At 40.7% G+C, this 25,407-nt stretch overlaps 1 protein-coding gene across 11 annotated transcripts in view; it reads right to left on the bottom strand.

Moving 5' to 3' along the window:
* The window catches only part of LTBP1 (latent transforming growth factor beta binding protein 1), a 406,687-nt gene that overhangs the window by 158,782 nt on the left and 222,498 nt on the right, over positions 1-25,407 (bottom strand). For all 11 annotated transcript variants that reach the window (XM_032352967.1, XM_032352969.1, XM_032352970.1 and 8 more), the window contains 2 exons: positions 13,511-13,613; positions 8,853-8,924 (listed from right to left, as the gene is read on the bottom strand). In XM_032352967.1, the coding sequence (XP_032208858.1) occupies positions 8,853-8,924; positions 13,511-13,613 (175 nt within the window). The remainder of the gene's footprint in view (positions 1-8,852; positions 8,925-13,510; positions 13,614-25,407) is intronic.

Here is a 25,407-nt window from a genome sequence, read left to right as displayed (position 1 = left end):
TCTAGGTTCTTTCCATAGTTTGGCTATTGTGGACATTGCTGCTAAAAACATTCAAGTGCATATGCCCTTTTGGATCACTACGCTTGTATCTTTAGGGTAAATACCCAGTAAGAGCATCTGATTCTTGATTTTGGCTCAGGTCACGGTCTCGGGGTTGTGAGATCGAGGCCCAAGTCAGGCTTGCTGCTGGGCGTGGAGCCTGAAGCCTGCTTGGGATTCTCTATTTTCCCCCACCTCGGTCCCTTCCCCTCACCGTGGTCTGTCTCTCTTTCAAATAAATAAATAAATAAATTCTTTAAAAAAGTACTTTCATAAACTATAAATAGCTACATACATGCTAGTAGCACAGGAAGGAGAGCCCAGGCTGCAGAAGTAAATTCTACCACTCTCTGGCTATGTAACCCTCCATTAGTTAATTTCTTTGAGCCTCAAGACTCAGTTTCATTATCAGTCAAAAAGAGGGGCGCCTGAGTGGCACAGTGGGTTAAAGCCTCTGCCTTAGGCTTGGGTCATGATCTCAGGGTCCTGGAATCAAGCCCCACATCAGGCTCTCTGCTCAGCGGAAAGCCTGCTTGCTCCTCTCTCTCTGCCTGCCTCTCTGCCTGCTTGAGATCTCTGTCAAATAAATAAAATCTTTAAAAAAAAGATACTACTACTTATCTCAGAGGGTTGTTAGATTATGACATACCTGAAACATCCAACACAGTGGCCCCACCAACTGGGCTCTCAGTAAATGCTAGTAAGATACATACATGGGCAGGGAAACATACATAAGCAACGATGACCAGAAAGGAAATGTATTGCATTAGAAAAAAGAAAACTATCAAGTTATTCTTATGCAAGTAATACCATAAGGAGAAAAGCCTCATGTCACTAAAATCAACAGTAATTAGAAATAGAGCAACAGGGGCACCTGGGTGGCTCAGTTGGTTAAGCACTCAACTTGATTCTGGCTCAGGTCATGATCTCATTGGTGGTGAGATCTAGATCTGCGCCAAGGGGCTTCTTGCTGAGCGTGGAGCCTGCTTGAAGATTCTCTCCCTCTGCCTCTTCCCCTCCCCCCAGAATTAAATCCTTTAAAAAAAAATACCTGGGTAATATATTTTATAAATATTTTCAAATCTATATATTAAATTAGATTTAGATCAATTAATTAGATATTAAAATATAATATTTTCTATATTTAAATAGAAATATACAGGGCCTATGTAAAGAAAAAGATACTATTTCACTGCCCTTTGTGTGTTTTCAAATTTGTAAAGAAAGGAAGTAGAAGAGGAGAGGAGGGACACGGTGAATAAACTCTCTAGTGATAGTGAGAAGGGAACTGGACATCACGCAGCGTTCGCGGGAAGAATCACACCTTGGAACCCGTAATTTCTCTTGTAAATTTAACCACAGATTCATTGAAGCTTCGTGTTCAAGTATGCTGGTGACAGTATATAGACTACAAAAAAAATAGAAACTAATCTGGAAATAGCACTTTAGGGGGATGGCTAAATGAATTATCCTATATCCATTTAATTGGTTACTAGGTCAGCATTAAAACAATTTTTCTAAGATTTAATAACATCAGAATGTATTATGTATTAATTAAAAAAGAAAAAGTTTCACTTCGCACCTATCCATGAATTATAATCTCAAAAAATATATACATACATATGATTGGCAGAAACTATAGCAAAATGCATCAGTTTTTGAGGGAGGTTAAGGTAATTTATATTTCTATACATTTCTTTAGTTTCTAAATTTCAAACAATAGGTACCATTTATTTTCCAAACAGCAGAGGCAATGTGTTTGTTTTAAAGAATAGGTTTTTAAACCAGAAATTTCTTTCTTCTGGTTCATTTTTTTTTAAAGATTTTATTTATTTATTTGCCGGACAGAGATCAGAAGCAGGCAGAGAGGCAGGCAGGTTGGGAGGAAGCAGGCTCCCTGCTGAGCAGAGAACCCTATGCAAGGATCAATCCCAGGACCCTGGGATCATGATCTGTGCCAAAGGCAGAAGTTTTAACCCACTGAGTCACCCAGACGCCCCTCTTCTGATTCATTTCTTAAGCATTTACTATATGCTGCTTTGATATTTTAATTATAGGATAACAGTGATCTTCTAAGGGCAGGAATTGAGTCTTATTATATTCTAATATTTCTCAAAGTACTCCCACTTAAGTCATCATTAACTAAAATGAATGAGATAATGAATGGCAGATGATTAATACATTGATGCTGTGGGCTACTTAATTACAAGAGGAGAAAAGACAATCTTTGAATAACATTTAATTTATATAATTTGAAGCTTTCTCAATGCATTTTTAGCACCCTCAAAGAAAATTTGTAAAAATATGTACACATTAAATACCACATTTCAATACTGATATCTTGAATTTTAAAAAGCTCAACCCTGATATGGATAAATGTCAAAGAAATGTTACACAGACACTTCGTGCTTTGGCATTCTCTCTCGTTCCAAATACACAGCAACTGCAGATAAATTATAAAATAAAATAAAATAAAAACACGACAAATATCCCAGTAAACCTAAAATACATGACAGTAGATGGAGCCATTGAATTTCTGGGGCTAGTGACTAGGAAGAGACACGGGCAGCCAAGAATTTAGCAACTGAAGATAAGAACCTGAAGGGAACTGTGCAGAAATTTCTTCCTTAGCAACTGAAATCCCACTAAACTTTTCAACATGCTTAAAAAGTTAAATGAATGAACACCTTCAAAAGGAAAAAGAACAGGTAGCTTTGAAAAATCATCAGAAACCTCAGAAGAGGAAACCAGTCTCAAAACAAAAGTATAATGGATGGGATAGAGTCCAGATGGGCAGAATAAAGCAAGAATTAGAAAACTGTAAGATGGAACTGAGGTATTCATTCAAAAGCAGCCAAAGAAAGAAAGAAAGGACAAAAGGATACAAGCACGAAAGACTTATTCAGAGGCATGAAATTCAGAGAGGTTCCCAAAACTAGTCAACAGGAGTTTAGCTGAGAAGGTGGTGGAAAAACAGAATCTGAAGAGATAATAGCTGGTCATTTTTCAAATCTGAGAAGAGATTTGAATGGCCAATCTGTGTTGGATGGCCAACACACTCTGTCTACTGAGAAAAGTCAAAATAAATGCAAATATTGACACAGCATGATAAAACAGCAAAAAAAAAAAAAGAAAAAAAAGGAAAAAAAAAAGGATTTAACGATCTCAAAAGAGAGAACGAGAGAATATCTCCAAAGGAGGAAAAGTATCAAAAAGAAGTCGGAATACATCAGTATAATGTATTGCTAGAAAATCACTTAGAGCTGTACACCTGACCAGTCTTTTTTTTTTTTTTTTTAAGATTTTGTTTATTTATTTGACAGAGATCACAAGCAGGCAGAGAGGCAGACAGAGAGAGAGGGGAAGCAGGCCTCCCGCCGAGCAGAGAGCCTGACGCGGGGCTCGATCCCAGGACCCTGAGATCATGACCTGAGTAGAAGGCAGAGGCTTAACCCGCTGAGCCACCCAGGCGCCCCAGGACCTTGAGATCGTGACCTGAGTCGAAGGCAGAGGCTTAACCCGCTGAGCCACCCAGGTACCCCCTGACCAGTCTACTTATAGAAGAAGCTCAAAAGAAAAATTTTTTCAGACCTCTAAAGTATGTACTTCTTAGGGGCCCTCATTTAAAGAACCATGAAAGAACATCATCTTGAAATACAGACTGGCAAATACAGGACACACAATTAAATTTGAGTTTCAGATAAACAGGTACTTTTTAGTATGTATGTGCTAACCAAATTATTTGCTAGTTATATGAGATTCAAGTTTAACTCAGTGTCCTATATTTTATCAGGGAAACCTACTTTTAAAAAAACCCCAGAAAGTAAGCACAGGATACAAGAAACAATGCTGACTGCAAAACCTCATAAAATAGATTAAATTCATTTAATAACTAACTATATGGGGAAAAAAACATCTCAGTTTCCACTAACTGTACCTCTGAAAGTAACTGTAAAATGATGACTCTACGTGAACCCAGCACTATACCACAGCCACATTCTTTTCTCCAGCCAAGCAAGTTTTCTTAAAACCTGTACTTTCTAGTTTTCTCAAAGTACCTGAAGACCAGTCTTCTTCTATATGCTTACCATACTGAAGTCATAATTTTTTATAATGATTAAGAGATCTGAAATAGAAGCTATAGTTCAGCCAACCTCTTCAGAACCCCAAAATCCCATGAATGGCTTACTGATGTGGAGCAAGTTTCATTTAATAATCGAGAAATGCCCCTGAAAAAAAATGTCCATTATCCTATGTTCCAAACAAAATCTGGTTTCAAATGCAGTGTGGGGCAACATCTTAAAGAAGCTCCAGAGTGAAAGTTTTGTATTGGGTATGATGATGTCCCATGGATCTGTTTTGTAAATTTATTTTATTAAAGCAGAAAAACTGGTGTAATAAAATGACACCAAGAGAAAGTTATGTGGGCAGCTCTTTCATATTTGCTTTAACAGGCTCATCTGGAGTCAGCTAAAATTTAGCTCGTTGGGAGGGTGAACAAAGCAAATTGTGTCCTGCTGATTCCAACTAATTTAATTACACTAAGTTCAAGGTCAGGAAGGATGTCTTAGTCATTACTTATCCTTAGTCTGTAGCTCAGGAGAGCCCTGCCAATTAATGGTTGGGGAATCAGTGAATATTTTTAAATTTAATATTTTTGAGACTATCTATGAAAAAGGAATACACAAACACTGGATCATGAAAGTGTAGATGTCTCTTACTTACATATTTTGGCATTGCTAAAAAATGCACAAAATAATACTAGCTGGGTTTTATCCCTATAGCTCATGAAGTGGGTAATTTCAATGGATCCAAAGAGGTATTTGTTTTTAACAAAAGATTTCACTCAACAGATGGGTCCCCAAGTAATTTCAGAACCAAGTGTATTTTTAAAGCTTGGATTTATGTCTAATTTTTTAAGAGTTCATTCATCTCATGACAAAGTAACGGGCAAGCGAGAGTTCTCAAAATGCAGGAAGAACTGAGCTCTAGAATTGAGGAGAATGAAAGCAGGCATTCCTATTATCCTATTCGGGAGGCACGAACTCCTTTAATTCTAGCTCTACATTGAACTTCTGCACAATAATCAAACGACAAACATTACTCTAGATCCACCATGGAATATGCTTGTGTTGTTTGTTATGATAAATGAAGGAAATTACAACTCCGTCATGTTAAGGGTAGCGAGGGCAGGTTTTAAGCTCCGTGTGTGTAGATGTAATAAATCATTCCTTTGAAAAGATAATTGCAGCACCGCTAGACAGGAGAAAAAAGCCCGACTTTGAGGGCAATTATTCCAAAGCTCCTCAAATTAACTTGTGCACAGTTGGTTCTTTGTGACTGAGCCCACATGACTAAACGTTGTTTCAGGACATTAGTTCGCTTAGGTGAAGGAAATAATGTAATTCTAGTTATTAATCACTTTAATGTTAAATGTGTTTTGTAAACTGAGAAGACATTAAACTCTAAGAACAATGTGGAACGCACAAGCAATTAGTGGTTAATGGGCTCCTTTTGAAAAACTCTAGCAAAACAAAATCAAAAGCTTCAACGTTCTCGGAAAAAAGAGTGTACATATGTAATGTGAGAAAGTTCTATTTAATTTTGCTGACTAATAGTGTCACAAAGGGAGTGAAATTAAGCCCTTCTCTCAAAAGTAATTTTAATAGGTTATGATGAATGAAATCATATTATTTTATGAGTCAACCTCCTCTATAGTGTAATTTAGCAGTGCCTTTTGGAGGCACCATGAAATAGAATTTTCTGTGATACTTCACTCCAGAATCCACGCCAAAAAGTATAACGCTGTTCTGCAAATATCCTCCTAAGACAAATGTAAGCCAGGATTTGGTGTTACTGACCATCAGTGCAAAGAATAAGATGGAACCATTAAGATAGGCTCAGTATGAACAAAACTTGCGAAAGGCCACTCCATACCAGCCATACCAGAGAAGGGAAATACAAAATTAACAACAATAATCAAGCAATTATTTAAAGGATTCTTCATTCTATTTTGCTAAATAAGACAACCAGGGTAATAGGTGCAAATTTTTACTTCCACTTCCATCATGGTTTTTTTTTTTAAATACCGGTAGAACCTTGAACCAGCTAGAAGGAGGAATATATTGGATAACCATCCTTTCTTATTACACAAAACCAAATTATTATTAATTACTTTGACTCCTATTACTCCTCACAACAGATGGCATGTCTTCTGTTCTAATGAGCTATATCTACATCAGTCATACTTCCAGATACATATAAAATCAGTAAACGAGGTCATGCAGCACATGGAAAAGGATGTGGTTTAGGAGTTCAAGCCTGGCCGGGCCTCTTATTATCTGTGTGATCTTGGTAAAGTTACTTACTCTCTCTGTGTCTCAGTTTTAATTGGGATTCATAACGTCCATATCCCATACCCCATTCCATCGCAACCACAAAAACATGTATACTCTTTATCATTTGCGGTTGGGAAAAGGTGACATCCTGGAGAATGTCTGCCATTGAGGCACACAGGTTTATAATGGAGAAGGATAAGTAGGGATCCTCTTCTGTCTACAGTCTAAGGAGTGGGCGGGTACACCTCATCACAGGGCACACTTGGGGAAACTTCCTGTCTAGGGGTTAAAATCTGGGGGACAGACCAAGATGTCATTTCTTTCTTCTCATCCACAGCCAACAGAATACCGAGAGCATCAGACAACTGGAATGTACCTACAAAGTCACACAAACTCACGCTCTGCCCAGGAGAGACACGTCCCTGGCTAGCTGTAATAAGGGTCTGCTGGATCACCTCCACATGCAGGAAGTTCAGCACTTCCAAAGGCATTTCAGTGCTGGTGAATGCTAGTCCACACAAAAAGTTTGCTTGTAGTTATAAATATGCTTCCCTCCAACTCCATCCTATGGACTGTTTTTTTTTTTTTAAGATTTTATTTACTTATTTGACAGAGAGAGAGATCACAAGTAGGCAGAGAGGCAGGAAGAGAGGAAGCAGGCTCCCCGCTGAGCAGAGAGCCCAATGCAGTTCTCAATCCCAGGACCCTGAGATCATAATCTGAGCCGAAGGCAGAGGCTTAACCCACTGAGCCACCCAGGTGCCCCTGGACTGGTTTTTTGAAGGAACTCATCAGAGACTTGTTTTGTAGGACAGTTAATCAAACATTTAAAGGCGGGTTTGTACGACAGCCAGCTACATGTCTCTTCAGTCTGCACTTCTCCAGGGCTAAACACCCTCAGGTTTCCAGGCCCTTAGCAAGCTTTGTTGTCCTTATCAGCCAAGAGACAACGAACACCAAACACCCAAACCTCAAATGCAGTCTGAATGGTAGAGGACAAGACTGTTACTTCCAAGCTCATTCTGCTTCTACTAACACATTCTAAAAATGGGCTAGGGCTTGTCATATAGATTTGTATCCAAATCTGAGAAGGAGTCACTTCATTTACACTGTAGAACGTATATTCATTCGACATATTCCTTCTTCCATTCATTTAATTCAATCTTCCCTCTTTTCACAGAATCTTTTGAGGATGTCTTAAATTCTACTGATTCCTAGGTAATATTAATTAATCCGTTATTCCCATTGCTAAGGTTTACAGAGGTTTTCCAGTAAGTGTCTTGAGCAGTTAAATCTAACTTTCCCAATACTCTTTCACATGAGGGCTTATCATATTTTAAGGCAAAACTTTTTTAAACACATGGTACACCTCTGTGAATTTCAGAAGAAAATTCTTTGTTTGCTAAAAAGATCTACAAATCGTAAAAGTTAGATGCAATATGGAACAACTTGAGAAAATTCTCAGGTAATTAAGATAGTCCATTGAAACGAGCCCTTTTAGTAGGAATTAATCCATACTTTGTAACATTACCTTAATTTAATCTGTCCTACAAATACTTACCAGTCAAGGATACAGAGCCCCAGACAACAAGTCAGAAAACATGTGCTGTATTCCTGACACGGGTCTGGGTTCACTAAGATTCTTAACGGCTCTTTATTTCAACACAGACATACTTCCAAGTTACTAATAATACCTTTATCCCAGATGTGTAAGGGGAAATTAAGAGCATTAATTGAACATTTCACAAAGTAAGTGACATAAAATTTGCTATCATCTTTGTACTAAATGAGGCATTAGTCAGTCTGAGTTTTAACCTCCATTCCAGACTCATGAAAGCCTCTTAGCCAGTCTGGGCTTGAACATCTCCATCTATACGGTACAGACGCTGGGCCAGGCTAAATGATCTCTGAGGATCCCTCTGCTTGCTCAACTCTGCTACATGGTTCAGAAAAAACTGAGCAAAGTACTCAGGACACTTCATATTTAGCTACACAGCTTTAACTTTGCCTAAGAGTGCATTCATCCTGATATTTAAGACCTCAATGCTTCAAGGTGGCTAGCAATATTCTGATGAGGGGGGAAAAAAAGAACTCTCCTACCCAATCATGTGTCTGCAAGGAAGCAGTACTGCTAGGAACATGTGTGTAGTCATCTGCACATATGCATCTGCCCACACGTGGACAGGCAGTGACTAACCTGGAGACCACAAGGGGCTCCGTAATGGAATCTAATCTCCTGTGAGTTTCATCACAAATTAATATAAGGGGATAAAAAGTTCCATGAAGTTTAAATACTAATTCTAGTAACCATACACTAAAACTCTTTTATTTCCTTAGAGCTAAACTGAGTGAGGAGGTAGTCACCGCTATGACCTTTGCATACTGAGCTAATGAGCGAAAACATGATAAAACAACTCAAGATTCCTCAAAATCCAAAACAATGAAGTCCACACCAATGAATTCAGTTAAGCTTACCTTGACAAAAGGTGTTGTTAACCCGCTTGTAACCTTGTAGACATTCCATCATTTGGTTATATCCATGATAAGCTGTAAGAAGACATAATTCTTTGTTATGTACTTACGTTCTTACAGTCCTAATCTACCAGTGTGATAACCCAAGCCACCGAAGTCATCAGTGGTCTGTCCTACTCATTTCTAAGATACCCAACTCAATATATAGCAGTTTCTTTCACGTTACCCGTGTTTTTCAGTATACTTCCTCGTCTGCAACAGATATAGTCCCAAGTAATTGTCAGCAAATCTTGATTATATTAATCCAAAGAATCATAAGACTACATTTTCTTAAAATTAATGATCATTTACATTACAAAGGATCTATTCCTCCCCAGTGATCTGCTACAAGCATTTTAATTTTCTTATAAGTTGAACATACATCCTGGCCTGCTTGGGACAGGCCTGGGTTAAGACAGCTGTTTTAGCGAAGTTCATTAATAATAGCACTCCATTTCACTCTCAGAAGCGTCACAGTTTCAACAATAAATGGTATGCTCCCCTAAATACTGGCTCATATATTCTGGTAATGAGGGATTCTTACTACTAGGAACCTGAGAATAACAGGAGATGAAGAGAAGAAGCCAGGGGATGAGAAGGGCTGCTGTGATCATGGGTATGGTTCATCACCCAGAATTTTCACCAACAATACAATGTTGACATTACCAATCACCAACAAAACTGGATTCACTGATTCTGAAACCCCTTAAGTGAGACTCAAGAGACTTTGTGGCATATTGGATACAGGATAATTTCAGGGACCAAGCAGACCTGAGTTCAAATCCTGGCTCTGCCTATCAAGCTCTGCGACCTTAGGAGACAAGCTTTCTGGGTTTCAAATGGTGAGTCCATACAATGCGAGTATTCACATGTACTGAGCAGGTCAGGGCTGTTGTGGATTTTTAGATATAATTTATGCAAAACGATCACCACCGTGCCTGACAAAACCACTCACAAGATGAAAAATGCCCTTATTTTCTGCCATAAAATATTCTTCCATTAAGAAGACCATGAGCGGGGCGCCTGAGTGGCTCAGTGGGTTAAAGCCTCTGCCTTCAGCTCGGGTCATGATCCCAGGTCCTGGGATGGAGCCCCACATTGGGCTCTCTGCTCAGCGGGGAGCCTGCTTCCTCCTCTCTCTCTACTTGCTTACTTCTCTGTGATCTCCGTCTGTCAAATAAATAAATAAAATCTTAAAAAAAAAAAAAGAAGACCAAGAGCAATAGAAAATGGGCAATAATCAAAATAGGGTGGATGGTGAGACCACTAAAAAGACCTGAACAAGGAGTAAAGAGGGAAAATTCAAAATAAAAAGAAAATTTTCTTTTGGAAAATAAAATTATTTGGGCCCTAACACACACTCTTTATTCTCACCACCTCTCTCCTCCTTCACTTCCTTTCTCTGCTATACATCCTGTCTCTTCAGATCCTTCTGAATTCTGGGAGAGCGTTATAGTGAGGAGTCCTGGAACAGTGAGTTATAAGGAGGAAGAAAGTGACATGTTCAAGCTCCTTGGCCCCATAACTCGTCTTCCACAGAATGGAAACCCCCTGGAGCAGGGTGCCTCCAGAGATTTTGGGATCTCTGTCTGTGAACTGTTCAAAGGCAAAGGAAAGGCTATCTTGTTTTGAAAGTTCCAACAGTCATGCACCTCAAGGCAGAGATCCAGACCAGACGATCTCTTCAGGTCCTCCTCAGCTTAGGATTCGATGTTAATTTTCTTCTAAAAACTTTTAAAGGACCAGTGACTTGTTCATGCTAAGTACATTTTTAATAGATTACAGAGTATCTAATGGAATCATTTGCAGACTTACAATTAAGTTTTTGCAGTAAAAACTGATCAACAGTGAAAGGTCTTTCTGTATGTGGCTGAACAAAAACTTCAAACATTAAATAAAAACCACTTGAAAACTGAAGTTTGAACTACTTTAAGTGAAATTTTTTTTTAAAAAGGGCATGGAACACAAAACCATAGCATATAAAGCCAAGGAAAGTCTGCTCTCTTCCAAAATGAATATGATTTAGAGAGTAGTATGAACCAAGGAAAGGAAAGTTTCTAAATGACACAGGAAGAATGTGACCCTGAGTGTGTTTCTTGGGAGTGAGTCACTTAGGACAGCACAAACAAAGTAAATGTCACGATGTTAATAGTTTACTTCAGTCATAATCCACAGCCCTTCCTGACATGAAATCCATCGCTTCAATTTTATACATTACGTGAGCCAACATGAATTTATTTTCATCAGCATTTAGTCAGAAGTGATAGCAACTTTGTACTTTCACTTCTCCTTAAATTATTATTAGCACTAAAATATAGAATTAACAAAACCATTTATAGCAATGAATTTATTTACGCTCAGACAACACAATTCTTTTTTTTTTTTTTTTAAAGAAAACACAATTCTACCTAAAAACAACAGAAGGTGAAGAATAGAGGTTAGGGATTAAGAAACAACAAGAATCTAGGATTCACTTTACCCCTAACTTCTGTCCCTCTCTTGCAACTTTGGAATTCAGAAAATGGAGGAAAGGGAGGCAGTTAAGCAAAAAACACAGAGAGAAGGAGGGATAAGAAAAAGAAACAAGATAAGGAAAAAGATGGAACAAGTATTAGAGAACATGAACTTGGCCCCAGAATAAAGTTGTAAGAATTGGACTTTAGCTTCTGCAGTCCTTAGACCTAGAGCAGGAAACACACTACCCCCTCCACAATATTTCTACAGACAAACTTACACAGTATAATGAGGGATAGGCCATTAAAAAAAAAAAATCAAAGCTTTTACAACATTTTAAATACAGACTCTTGTTTCATGATCCATAAAACTTAACAGCAAATGACCAAGTTGGGAGTCAAACTCAGGTCTACTGAGCTCCAAAGTCCATACTCTTTAAATCATATCAAATCTCTCCGGAATAATTTTAGGCTTCCAGAATAATTTTAGGCACATGGATCTTTCAGTGAGGAGGAGCTATCACACTCAACCCACTTGCTGGAAATCCACATTACCAATCGTTATTAAATCAGCATAGAAGTCCACAGGGGACATTCTCAGTAATGAAGGTCTTTATTTATGTGACTCCCTAAATGAAGAATTCACTAGTTACGGGAAACTTTGGTGGGTGTTATCACAAATCAGTCCTCAAAGAAAAAAAAAAAAAAAGTATCAAGAAAATAAATGAAATTTAAGGCATTACATGCTTTAATAAGCAGTTCTCAATTGCCTTCTTAGTAATTTTAGGGTTCCATATTAAAAAAAAAAAACACATAAGGTTGAGAGACAAGGAGGTCCACATAAAGGCAATGAGACAATTATTGACAACAAGTTACTATGATGGCAGAACAGCAGGACATAAAACAAAGCTGTGGAGTGGTGATTCTGAGACGGCAGATTCTGGATTGGACAGAGGTGTGAAAGGCAACTGAGAATATCAAATCAACAGGTGCTTAAGAAGAATAAATAAAAATTATCCAACTGAAGTAAATGAGAAATTCCTTACAATACAAAGTGTAAAAACCTACTACAAAAATCTTCAGTTATATAAGGCAAAGGAAGATGACTGAGAAAACTATCCCTTGCTTTCTTGGGAAAAATGTGATAAGTAAATATCGAAAAAAAAATCAGGTTACCTCTATTTTTCTAAAATATTCCTCTTACGAATCAGCCAGAGTTAATGCCACATTCAAAAACTAAAAATACTAACTGTAATTGGGAAAAATGTAACAGAGAGTCACAAATCTGGATTTACTCAAATCAACAGGTTCTAAAAACCAGAATTTATAGACTAACCAAAATGTGTGGTATCAATATAGATTCAAGTCACTGAGAACTGGAACGGTATAAAAAAGCAGTGACTGGGGCGCCAGGGTGGCTCAGTCAACTGAGTCTGAATCTTGACTTCAGCACAAGTCATGATGTCAGGGTCCTGGGATCAAGCCCCATGCTCTGGGGGGAGTCTGCTTCTCTTTCCTCTACCATCTCCCTCTGCCTGTGCCCTTCCCCCTACATGTGTGTGCACAGGGCATACACACTCAGTCTCTCTGCCCCTCAAGAAAAAAAGAAAATCATAAAAAAAAAAAAAAAGTGGTGCCTGAGAAGGGGAAAGAACTGTTTCCTTGTGATTTTTAACCTTTTTATTTAGTGAAATCTGAAAACTTAACAGTATCACAAACTTCTACTGTGGCTATTAATAAAAATTCCATTTAAGGTATTTAACCTAAGAAATAACAGTTTCACTAACTTTTTATCAGTTTTTGAAACATTTATGATTTTTAAAGACATCTTACTTTTTCTTCCCCTGAGGAAAATGAGCCTAGTTTAGCTCCTCAAATACTTTTTAAAAATAAGTAATAATAAGTAATAACTGATAAAAATAAAGTAATAACTGATAGTAACTTATAAAAATAAGTAATAACTGAGAACTGCTTATTAAACCACGGAATCGACAGGAAATCTTTCTCAGGCTTGCAGCAAGGTTCTGGAAATGCAAATTACGGCACCATGTTCCAAAATTCAGTTAAGAGTTCTTTGAGAGTCCAACGCTATCTCACCGTTAAACCAGTTATCGTAAGGCAACAGATAGGCTCCATTAACATTCAAAGGAATGATCAAATGTCACTTACACGGCTTCTTGGGGCATTTCTGGCATTTGTTAAAGCCCCAGGAGGTACCCACAGTTCCACAGCAGTCCTCCTGCTTTGAAAGGCCAGGGAGCGCCTTGCCACACTGCAGTGATGAGATGTGAAATATGAAGGTTAATTGAGTGCACCATGCCCAGCCCCGGAGCCCCACTGTGCTTCCCAGTCACGTTATAAAACAGTTCCCTTGTTATCGACACAATTGGTGGGGGGAGGATAAAAAAAAAAACCTCAAACTTTGAAACAAAACACCAGATCAGAATCAATATGACAATAACAAACAAACCTATTTTTTTTTTAAGATTTTATTGATTGATTGATTTGACAGAGAGATCACAAGTAGGCAGAGAGGCAGGCAGAGAGAGAGGAGGAAGCAGGCTCCCTGCCAAGCAGAGAGCCCAATGCAGGGCTCGATCCCAGGATCCTGGGATCATGACCTGAGCCGAAGGCAGAGGCTTTAATCCACTGAGCCACCCAGATGCCCCGCACAAACCTATTTTTAAGAGCTTCTTGGCAGTTCGAGAGTCTTAGAAAAATCTGTCACTACTCAGAGCAATTCATAAAACATACGTTTCCAATGCCCCCCTCCTTTTTTTTTCCCCCTTTAGAAGAGTCTCAACTCAAAAGTACAACATAAACTTTTACAATTTAGTCTAACTGTCTGCTGGAAAATCTCTGCTGCAGGAACAGAGCTGTAAGGAGGTGGGGCAGGGTGTCAACCTTGAGAATGTGGCCCAGGTCCCATCTACAGAAGGCTTTGGGTCTTCCTATAACCACAAAGGCCACAGCAGGAACAGGACAGGAGAGAATGGTAGGAGAAATGATCACTGGCCAGATCAGCTTTTGGCAGATGAAACCTCCAGAGAGCCAAGTGATTTGACCAAGGGGATGTCAGCCAAGTTAGGAAGGTGCTGGCAGGTTTAAGCAAAGGCTAGTAGGCAGAAGAAGGGGACTTACAGTAGTCAAATATAAAGACCCACCTCCTCTCCTGGTAAATCACAGAAGGCCTAAGAGGCTAAGGGGCAGGGGCCTGAAGTCAGACCAACTCAATGAGGTCAGGAAGGGCCTAGCCAAAAAGAACCAACTCTGTGTACCCATCCTAAGGTCACTTGCACAAGAAAGGCCACATGGCTCTCCATCGATACTCTGTAGGCTAAGCCCAGACCCCACATCTGAGGGGCCACTCTGCCTTCCTATGCCTCAACCTCTAAAAAAGTCCTCCCAACAGTTTCCAGGGTCATCTTTCCAAAGATGAATCTGAGGACATCACTCTACGGACTAAAAACCTTCCGTGACTCCCATAGTCTGAGGACTGCAAATTCCCTGGGATGATATACAAGATCTTCCTTTCCCGGCCTCAGAGCAGATGACTTTCCCTCTGCCCTCCTCCACCTCTCTACACCTAGCCTTCGGGCACACTAAAAGGCTTGATTTTCCGAACAAATGTCTTTCCAGGAGCTGGCTCGGTCCTCTCCTATACCTTATACCCTTCCTTTTCCCTTTGCCCAGCAAAGCTTTACCCTGTGAACTCCAGCTCTGAAAAGCTGTCAGGAGGAAGCCTCCTGTCTCCTCAGCTTCAGTGAGCTCCTCCTTTCTCTTCACCCCCCGGCACACCACACAGCTCCACCGCCTCCACTATACTTTTTAATTAAATGCAGATGGATCTTACGTATCTTTATATCCCAATACGCAGTGCACATGCTCCATAAATTCTGAAGGAAGGAAGGAAGGCACCAACAATCCAAGGAACTAAGAAACAACCCAGTTGTGGTCCATCCAGACAAGGAGTGGCTCTGTGAGAACCGGGGAAGGGTAGCAAACGCACCCAAGCTAGTGAGCGCAGCGTGGTGACAGAGAGTCTGGGCAGGGGACAGCAGGCACCTGGCAGGCCTCCAGGCCCGGGCAGACAGCATTCTGATGACGGAGGCTCTAAGTGCCCGCCGGTTCGAAATTGTAAAACAAAGACAAGGAAGCCCTGGCACTGTTAATGAAGGTTTAGTTCCATCCTAGTTCTGAAGTCCTTAGGTTTTTGTGGTTTTCAATGATTCTGACAGGATGCCGTGTGTTCTCGAAGCAGTAAGTGAGGAGGGTTTGGGGGGGAAGGGCAGGGAGACAGGGAGGAAAGTGAACACCCCAAGAAATGAGAACCTGACAGAAGAAAAGCATACAGTGGCTGGATTCAGGTCATTCCCCAGACTCCTTCGGCTCAGTCACAGAAGGCTCACATCTGAACGAGGAAGCAGGAAGAAGGAAGAGGGACCTGTGCTACAGGCCCAAGACTCAAAACCAGTGATGATGCTGAGAACACAGAGGTCTGTCCCCACCACTGCATCCGGCTGCCAAGGTGCCTCCTGCTTATTTCCAGTTTTATCAAGACACCAGTGTACCTCAGATGTAGATCATTCTTGTACCAGATTCCACGGGTCCTTCTCTTCATCAAGCAAAACTTTCAACACTTGCTGATTTTATACGCTCAAAATTTTAGTAGCAGTTAAAATCCAATTTTCACCTCAGATTCCTAGAATGTTTTATTTGGTAGGGTAAGAATAAATCATCTCTCTCTACCAGGCCTCAGAAAAGGTACAAGGTTTTCATTACAGGATTCGGGCTGCTTTATCCCATGGCTTTGTTTTTGCAGGTCCAAGGCCAAGAGCAGCACAAACCAACCAAATCGATTAAATAAATGACGGTGTAGGTGGTACCACGAAACTGTGTGTTCTTCTCAAAATTGGGCTTGCGCAAGATAATAACAGGCTGCAAGGGATGAAGTTGGGCTTCTGACAAGGCACAAAGTCTCACACATGCCCTTTGAGGTAGTTAATCATGAAGAAGCTCCCCTGTGAGCCAGAAAAGGCCTGAGAGATCTAATGTGGGCTAATGTGGGCTCTCACACAAGAGACTTCACCTACCACCATGAAGTCTTACTTGGACGTAAGAAGTGGTCAGAGGAAAAAGAAAGTGGAAGAGGAGCTTTTCTCCTCCACACTGAAGGTCACACTGGAGAGACTCACAAAGAATAGGAGGAATTAGCATACAGAATGCCATTCTCTCTGAGTAGCGCATTCTGCTTCTTCATGAGACGCCATCACAAGGACCCAACGCTGGCTCTGCCTAACTGCATTTTTACGCTCACATTGAGGTGATTTTTGACAAGTGAAAAACACAAATGGAATTTCTCCTCAGTGTCTCATTCACCACATCTTTAGAGAAAGCCTATCTCTCATTTCAAGGCATATCTTACATATAAGTAACCCAGAAGAAATAGGCTAAAAAATTTACAACTAATATTTAGGTATCTCAAGCCAGGAAAAAAAAAAAATCTATCCCGTCAAATAAGCATTGTCCTGGAGCTCCTCAAAAAGCTCACCCACCCTCCAGCCGTACACCGGGGACACTGTCACTCCACACGTCCCTGCTAGAGTTGGGCAATGGCATGACCCCCCTAAAGCAGCAAGCAGAACAGTGCTGGTTCTGAGAACCAGGTCCTGTGAGCGTTAAGTGAAGAAAGGAGAGGCAAGACCGGGTGTGACCAGGATGGCAGAGTTCAGATATGCTGAACAAGCTTGTGGCCCGAAGCCAGGTGTGGGATGAAGAGACGAGCAGGACTAAAGGCCACAGATCACAAGAAGAGAGGATTTATGTCATCCAGCAGGAAACCTTTACCACAGTGAACACTCCTCAGCGATGGAAGACGATGACAGCTTCCCTGGGAGCGGAAGCTGAGGGACCACCTGACAGGAATGTCCAGGACATGAAGTGAGTAACTTCTATGGTTTCTGCCACATCAGGGGTTCTGTGTTCAATACCTACTGATAGGTCACATTACTTGATTTATAGAAGGCAAACTACTAGATGCCACAGACAACCTCAAGAACTTCTGAGGCTCTCACAACTGCGTTCAAGACTCTATCCGGGTAGATACATTCCTAACCATCTTTTTTCAAGACTCACTTCCTTCCTCACATCAGTCTCTCCAGAGATGCTCACCCCAGACTAAGCTTCCTCCTACAGGACTTACGTAAACTACACAGAAAAGAGAAAAAGAAACAGAGCTACTCCCAGCCCCAATTCACCAGGGCGCTGGCCATGATTCTTAGAAGACTGAGTGCAAGAAAATAATTCAGCGACCTTTCCTCCCTTCTGGGTCAGCGCTCCGCCTCAGAAGGTAAAACTATTCAAGAATTGTTACAACTGCTCCATGAATAGCCATGTTTTACCTTTTACAATGCAAAATTATCACACGCGATGGCGCAAAAACCTTACATTTTTTAAAGCAGTTAAGAATAAACAGATTGTGGGGCGCCTGGGTGGCTCGGTTGGTTGAGCGACTGCCTTCGGCTCGGGTCATGGTCCTGGAGTCCCGGGATTGGGTCCCGTGTCCGGCTCCCTGCTTGGCAGGGAGTCTGCTTCTCCCTCTGACCCTCCCCCTTCTCATACTCTCTCTCAAATAAATAAATAAAATCTATTAAAAAAAAAAAAGAATAAACAGATTGTGGAATAATGTACTTTTCTAAATCTTGGCCTGGTTGAGAAAACTTCAGATTCCAACCTCAGGTTTGAGGTGCTACCAAGGGATGGCGTTTTCTTGAGATTTGAAGTTAAGCTATGATTGTAGGTTTTTCAGATCTCCCTATAAACACCCGAGCAGGCTTGATAGTTCAAAACTTACCATTTGGCAACGAAGGGCTGTCATTTTTGTCAATTAAAAACTCACCACTGGAGATGCTTCAGAGATGAATGGTAATTTGAGGAGGTTGTGATAAATATTGGAGCATGGCTTCGTAAGATTTAATTTTCATGCCTTAGAATCACTAGCACCTACAGTATCCTCATTCTGAGAGTGTTTATTGTGTTGTGCCAGGTTCTGAGGAAGGAAGATCCAGTAGTGGGTAGAAGACGACGGTGCTGGATTAGAATTAGTAAACCTGGATCTGGATCTCCACTCTCTCTCATGAGCAGTGAGATGTTCACCAGACTGTCCAGCCTCTCTGGGCTAATAATGGGACAATGGGACAAGAATCCCAACAGCCAAAGATTGTGGTGAGAGTAAATGATGTGTGTATGAGAAGGGCTGCCCTATTCCTGTAGCCCCTGTGCAGGGACTGGGAGAAAGTGACCCTTAAGATGTGTTCTGCCTCAGGACACAGCATTCAGTAAACACAGCATGGGCTGAATTCCTGACTGCCCTCTCAGCTGGTGTCCTGTGTTCAGTACAACTTATAAAATGTTCAAGAGCTGGCCATCTGTTAGCATCCTAGCATACAATCATTAAAACAGTTCAGATGGGGCGCCTGGGTGGCTCAGTCGTTAGGCAGCTGCCTTTGGCTTGGATTATGATCCCGGGGTCCTAGGAACGAGCCCCGCATTCAGTTCCCTGTTCGGTGTGGAGCCTGTTTCTCCCTCTCCCACTCCCTCTGCTTGAGTTCCCTCTCTCACTGTGTCTTTCTCTGTTGAATAAATAAATAAATAAAATCTTTTTTAAAAAATAGTGAGTTAAAGCCTCTGCCTTTGGCTCGGGTCATGATCTCAGGGTCCTGGGATTGAGCCCCGCATCGGGCTCTCTGCTCAGTAGGGAGCCTGCTTCCCTCTCCCGCCTCTGCCTGCCTCTCTGCCTACTTGTGATCTCTATCAAATAAATAAACAAAAAAATAAAAAAATAAAACAATTTAGATTATTCCACTAGTAAAAGGGCCACTCAATGGAGATGGCCACCATGTCAAAGACCTACTATTCAGCTTTCCTATTTAAGACACTTAAAAATGACAATCTTGGGGTGCCTGGGTGGCTCAGTGGGTTAATCCTCTGCCTTCAGCTCAGGTCATGATCTCAGGGTCCTGGAATCGAGCCCCACATTGGGCTCTCTGCTCAGCAGGAAACCTGCTTCCCCCTCTCTCTCTGCCTGCCCCTCTGTCTACTTGTGACCGCTCCTCTGCCAAATAAATAAATAAATAAAATCTTAAAAAAAAAATCTGAAAATACTCTTGGGAATTATCTATTATCACACGTACAGAACTCGTTTTACTTTGCAATCAGGAACCATGCTACAATGAAGCATAAATTACTGAGTTTAAATAAAGAATGTTTTACCAAAGAGAAAAAGGCACTGGAGCCAAAAAAACAAATAACATCTTAAAATGTTAAAGTGATACAGATTTTTTATATGCACTAAAGTAAAACATGAAAGAACAGAGAAGGCTGACTCACTGCAACCCTTGCAAGAGTACGCAGGACTGTATTTAGGCAAGAGCTGAAGCAAGGCAGTGACTCAACCGCTGGGCTGGAGAGACAGATTCCAAAGAGATGGAGCAGCTCTGGCTGAGCCCAGGACTGACCACCGACTGGGAGAGGACCCAGGGGCAGGTGGGTGGGAGGGAAGGGCAGAGGAAGGCAGGCCAAAGACGGAGGAACGGAGGGAGTGGGTGGGGAAAGTCAGAGGATGAGATAGAGCTGAGCCATGGAGAATTTTCCAAATTTGGGATTCAGTTTGTGGTTAGGTACCAAAATTAATCAGGAGATAGTTCCCTTCCCCAAAGTAAGAAGATGTGGACTGCTTCCAGTGAATATATAGCATCTTTGAAGTGATGACAAACACAGAAATATTGATAAAGAGGGGAAGAGGGGAGCCTGGGTGGCTCAGTGGGTTAAGCCTCTGCCTTCGGCTCAGGTCATGATCTCAGGGTCCTGAGATCGAGCCCCGCATCAGGCTCTCTGCTCAGCAGGGAACCTGCTTCCCCCTCTCTCTCTGCCTACCTCTCGTCCTGCTTGTGCTCTCTCTCTCTCTGTCAAATAAGTAAAATCTTTAAAAAAAAAAAAAGAGGAGGCAAAAGAGAAAAAAATTATTTTTATTTAAGTATAGTTTTCTACATCTGAAATTCCCCCTCAAGAGTAAAAAAAGAAATGATCAACATAGAGTATATTATTGATGGGGGGGGGAGAGGAATAAATTATATCTAAAGTCAACAAGAACAGTTATCAGAGGACCCCAAAAAAACAAAATTGGATAATTATTAAAGGCCCATTAGCAATACTTCTCCTCCAGGAAAGAGCACAAGGGAAGGTTTGTTTTTTTGGTTTTTTTTTTTAAGATTTTATTTATCCATGAGAGAGAGAGCATAAGCGGGGTGAGGAGCCTCCCTTCCAGCTGAGCTGGGAGCCTGAAGTGGGGCTCGATCCTGGGACTCCAGGATCATGACTTGAGGTGAAGGCAGACACTTAACTGACTGAGTCACCCAGGTGTCCCACAAGGGCGTTTTTAAGTTCAGCACAAAATGAGCTCTTTCCACAACAAATGCTATCTCCCACCAAACACACACCCAGACATCTACATGTCCATTAGAACTGGTCCTCTCTGAAGATGAAATTGACCTTTTCACACAATCACAGTCCCTGTGGACCAAGTGAGAAGTAGTGTAAAGATGACTGTAGCAGAGTAAATGGTATGAGAACAGCTTTTTTTTTTTTTTTAAGATTTCATTTATTTATTTGACAGAGAGATCACTAGTAGACAGAGAGGCAGGCAGAGACAGAGAGAGGAGGAAGCAGGCTCCCCGCCAAGCAGAGAACCCTAAGTGGGACTCTATCCCAGGACCCTGAGATCATGATCTGAGCCAAAGGCAGAGGCTTAACCCACTGAGCTACCCAGGTGCCCCAAGAGTACAGCTTTTGAGCTTGGACCAAAAAGGGCTGGTGCTGGTTGACTTGACCAGTTACCACATGTATTATTATCATGGACAAAACTCTCAGCCTCTCACTGCCTATGTCCTCCTCTATAAAACATAACTAAAAATGCCCTTTTTCACAGAGCTCTCAAGAGGAGTGAGCCATTACCTATGAGACAGTTAGATGGCCGGCATGCACAAGGTTCACAATGTTAGATCCCTTTCTCTGGGCCTAGAAACCAGGGTTGATTTAACAAAGGACTAATTAACTTAACAATTTTCAGTATGTGATGTCCCAGATTCAGTTTCTCAAAAAAAGAGATATAAAAATAATTTAGATATAGAAATATGAAAAGAAAAAGAAGTATTACATAAATTTTGCTAAAAATGTTGAGGTTTTCACAAAAGTGCTCTTTTGTGAAACACTTCAGATTATTATTATTTCTGGCTAGTAAAAAACAATAAATGCTCAGAGAATAAATGTTGTGGAAGATTTCTAACTGTATGGACTTCATTTTAATTCTCCTCAAGAAATACAACATGATGTCACTGAATCACCATAATTCAACCAGTTAATATCAACGTTCCAACAGCAAATTTCATTTTGGGGACACTGAGATCCTTTCGGTCACCCACCATGTCTTGGTGCCAGAAGATCAAGACCATGACACCAAAATAGCAGAGCCCACTCTGCACCTCTTGCCCACAAGCACCCATGGTTTAGTCATAAAACACTGCAGAACATGGTACTCACGAAAATAGGTCCCAGAAAATCTATCTGTCCTTCTAGGTTCAGCTAGTGTTATAGACTAAATATGTGCCTCATCCCCCAGATCCCCATGTTGAAGCCCCACGCTCTAATGTGATGACATGGGCAGGTGAGGACTTTGCGAAGTAATGAGATTTATTTTTACTTTTTTCCATACTCCCGTAACTTCTATTATAGTATATTATTATAATTGCTCTACTTTATTATTGTTGTTGTTAATCTCTTACTATGCCTAATTCATTTATTCATTTGTAATTAAAATTGTTTTAAAGTTTTATTTAAATTCTAGTTGGTTAACATACAGTGGAATATTGGTTTCAGGAGTAGAATTTAGTGAGTCATCACTTACATGTAACACCCAGTGCTCAGCAAAAGTGGTATTTAGTGCCCTCCTTAATATCCATCACCCACTGAGACCATCCCCTGTGCACCTTCCCTCTATCAACCCCCGCTTGGTTCTCTGTAGGGGAAGTAATTAGGTTTAGATGAAGTCATGAGAGTAGAGCTGCCATGATGGGATTAGTGCCCTTATTAGGAGGGGAATAAAGACCAGAGCACAGATTCCCTCTCTCACTATCATGTGAGCACATCAAGAAGGTGGGTGTCTGGACACCAGGAAAAGAGCCCCACCAGGAACCGGATCTGTGAGCATCGCGATCTCAGACTTCCAATCTCCCCAACTGTAAGAGTAAGTTTTGGTTGTGTAAGCTACCCAGACTATGGAATTTTGTTATGGTAGCCCGAGCCAATTCATACAGATAGCAATGGTTTCTTATGAATATACTGTGTCCAAAAGAAATGGCCTAAGAGCCAGGAGGGACTAGTATAAAGAACACCAGAGTAGGAACCACAAAGCCTCAGTTCTAGTCCTCACCAGCCACAAAGTCAATACCAGATGTGAAATAAACTAATTCACTTCTCTGGACTTCAGCTTCCTCATTAATAAACTTTTAAGTATAGACTAACTGCTCATACTCAACAATGTGCCTACATTCTATGATTTTATAAAGGCTCCAGTGCAGAATTAGAGAATAACCAGGGAGCTATGAGTGGCATGGTTTGCCATATCAGGGAAATCCTACGAAGGTCAGTGTTCCTTAAATGTCCCGTGCCTACCAAACTGATGCAGAACATTCTCTGAGGCCGCGTGTTCACCAGTCCTAAAGACATGACCTGACCGAGATAAGGGTGATGATCAGTGATGATCAGAATGAGTCTCCTCTTCTTCTTCTTCTTTTAAGATTTTATTTATTTACTGACACAGAGAGAGAGATCACAAGTAGGCAGAGAGGCAGGCAGAGGGGGAAGGGGAAGCAGGCCCCCCGCTGAGCAGAGAGAGCCTGATTTGGGGCTCCATCCCAGGATCTGGGATCATGGCCTGAGCTGAAGGTAGAGGCTTAACCCACTGAGCCACCCAGGTGCCCCTGGTCTCCTCTTCTTGACCAAACTTCATGCTCATCCCTTTCCTGAGAGCCAGTACTCACAAAAAAACAACGACAACAACAACAAAAAAAACGCAGCTCTGTCTTCCTGAAAATAGTCTCGGCTCTTAAAACAGCTATTTTCTAGATTATAGTAATTATAGTGAATTACATTATGATTATCAAGAGGCAAAGTATCAGAAATCATTCAAGAGAGTCATGGAGATGTGGATTTTGCATATTGTGAGCTGTGACCCATAGAAAATCACATTATGATTTATCAACCCCCACTGCACGGGTCTCCTGTAAATTCTTCCACCTGTGCCGTTGAGATGTTCATCTCTACCCAGAGCTAGAAAAATCTCATTCCAACGTTCTGGCAGAAAACTGAGCTTTTCTGGCAAACAGAAGCTATACCCTCAGTACTCTAAATTTGGTTGAGGAATGTGAATCCCTTTTTTGGAAATCCTGGACTTCTCGTAAGAACCAGAATGAGGCCCCTTATGGGGAAAGTTTTAACTGTATATAATGGGGAGGGGTTTCATCCAAACTTCTGTTTCAGCTCTTCTTTATTCCTATCATCAATCTACTCCACTATGATATAAACACATCTCCACTGTGGCAAAGTGACTTTTACCCATCTTCCCAGCCAAACGGTGTTCCTGTAGCCTCCGGACCAACAGTGGTCCCAAACTAAACTGGAAAACCTCAGAAGAGCTCCTCAGTGTCCATGCACTACAACATTAAATATGCTTATTTCTATGTGCCAGTAAGAAAGAGGGTCCAAATATCGAAGCCTATCATTAATGCAACTACAGCAACATATTTGATCAACTTGTCCTAAAGGCCTGTTGTCATAAAGGAGAATATTGTCCAGGGAAGCACAGGCGGGATAACGGGCATTGTCTCCTAAGAAGAGGAAAACGCTTAAATACTTCCAGATTTTCTAAAAGAACTTGTAAAAAATTTGCTTTGGCTTGAGCAGAACATTCTTTATAGGCAAGGGATTTTTTTTGTTGTTATTGTTGTTGTTGTTGTTGTTGTTTTAAATCCACCCAGTTTTCTTTTATTAGAGTAATTAAAACAATGTTAGGCATTTGGGGTATCTGATACAACCATAATCCTCTGATATTTCAGGCTATTGATTTTACAAAATATCTACTGTGACTCGGGCATTAACTGCTGGAAATGTACCCACATTGATTTCTGACAGTGTATTTGTTTAAAGCCTGCTGAAGCCAAACCATGGGCTTCAAGGAATTCCAGACAACTACTTTAGTTTATGAAACGGTCTTTTAAAAGTTACACGAAGGCAAAAATGGTTTTAAAAGTAACATACAAAGGAAAAAAAAATTCTTAAGCCTGAAACTTCTGATTCTGCTTGAAATCATTTCTAAAGAAACAATTAAATTTGGACTATTTTCTCCATCTCCACAATGATTTAAGCATTTCAACAGTTGCTTGTATCTTGCTATTTGTATCTTGCTATTTGTACATTGTGTATTTGTACATTGTATTTGTACATTGTATTTGTATCTGTACATGTATTTGTACATTGTACATCGTGAAAAGAATGAGTATTGCCATCATTATATTCTGACATCATAATTCCCATTAGCTTGTCCTTGCAGCAAAACAACACAAATCACATCGTAAATCCTTGCCCTCGATACTGAGAAGATGAAATTTATTCAAAGTTCCATTACCCAGGATGTGACTAAAAAGACAGACTTGTGTTGAGAGGGAAATAAAGATGGGCATCCAGGCATGGCTGTTGTTACCGTGACAACCGGATCACTCCCAAAATGATGAACATAAAGGCCTCTTTCCCCCAGTGTTTCTTTCTACAACTGTATTGAGGGAAATTTTCTATATTAAGCTTCAGTGCATCTCAGGTTCTTTTTTTGTTTATGTAGAGATACTTCAAGGAACAAAACACATTTTGGGTCTCATACCACTGTGCAAATTCTAACACGTGCCTCATCTGGTTATGCTCCCAGGTTTTTTGTGCCTTATCCAAGTACACAGAACTCA

Source organism: Mustela erminea, chromosome 7 (assembly GCF_009829155.1).
Source record: "Mustela erminea isolate mMusErm1 chromosome 7, mMusErm1.Pri, whole genome shotgun sequence".
Classification (NCBI taxonomy): Eukaryota; Metazoa; Chordata; class Mammalia; order Carnivora; family Mustelidae; genus Mustela; species Mustela erminea.
This window is presented reverse-complemented; position numbering and strand designations above follow the sequence as displayed.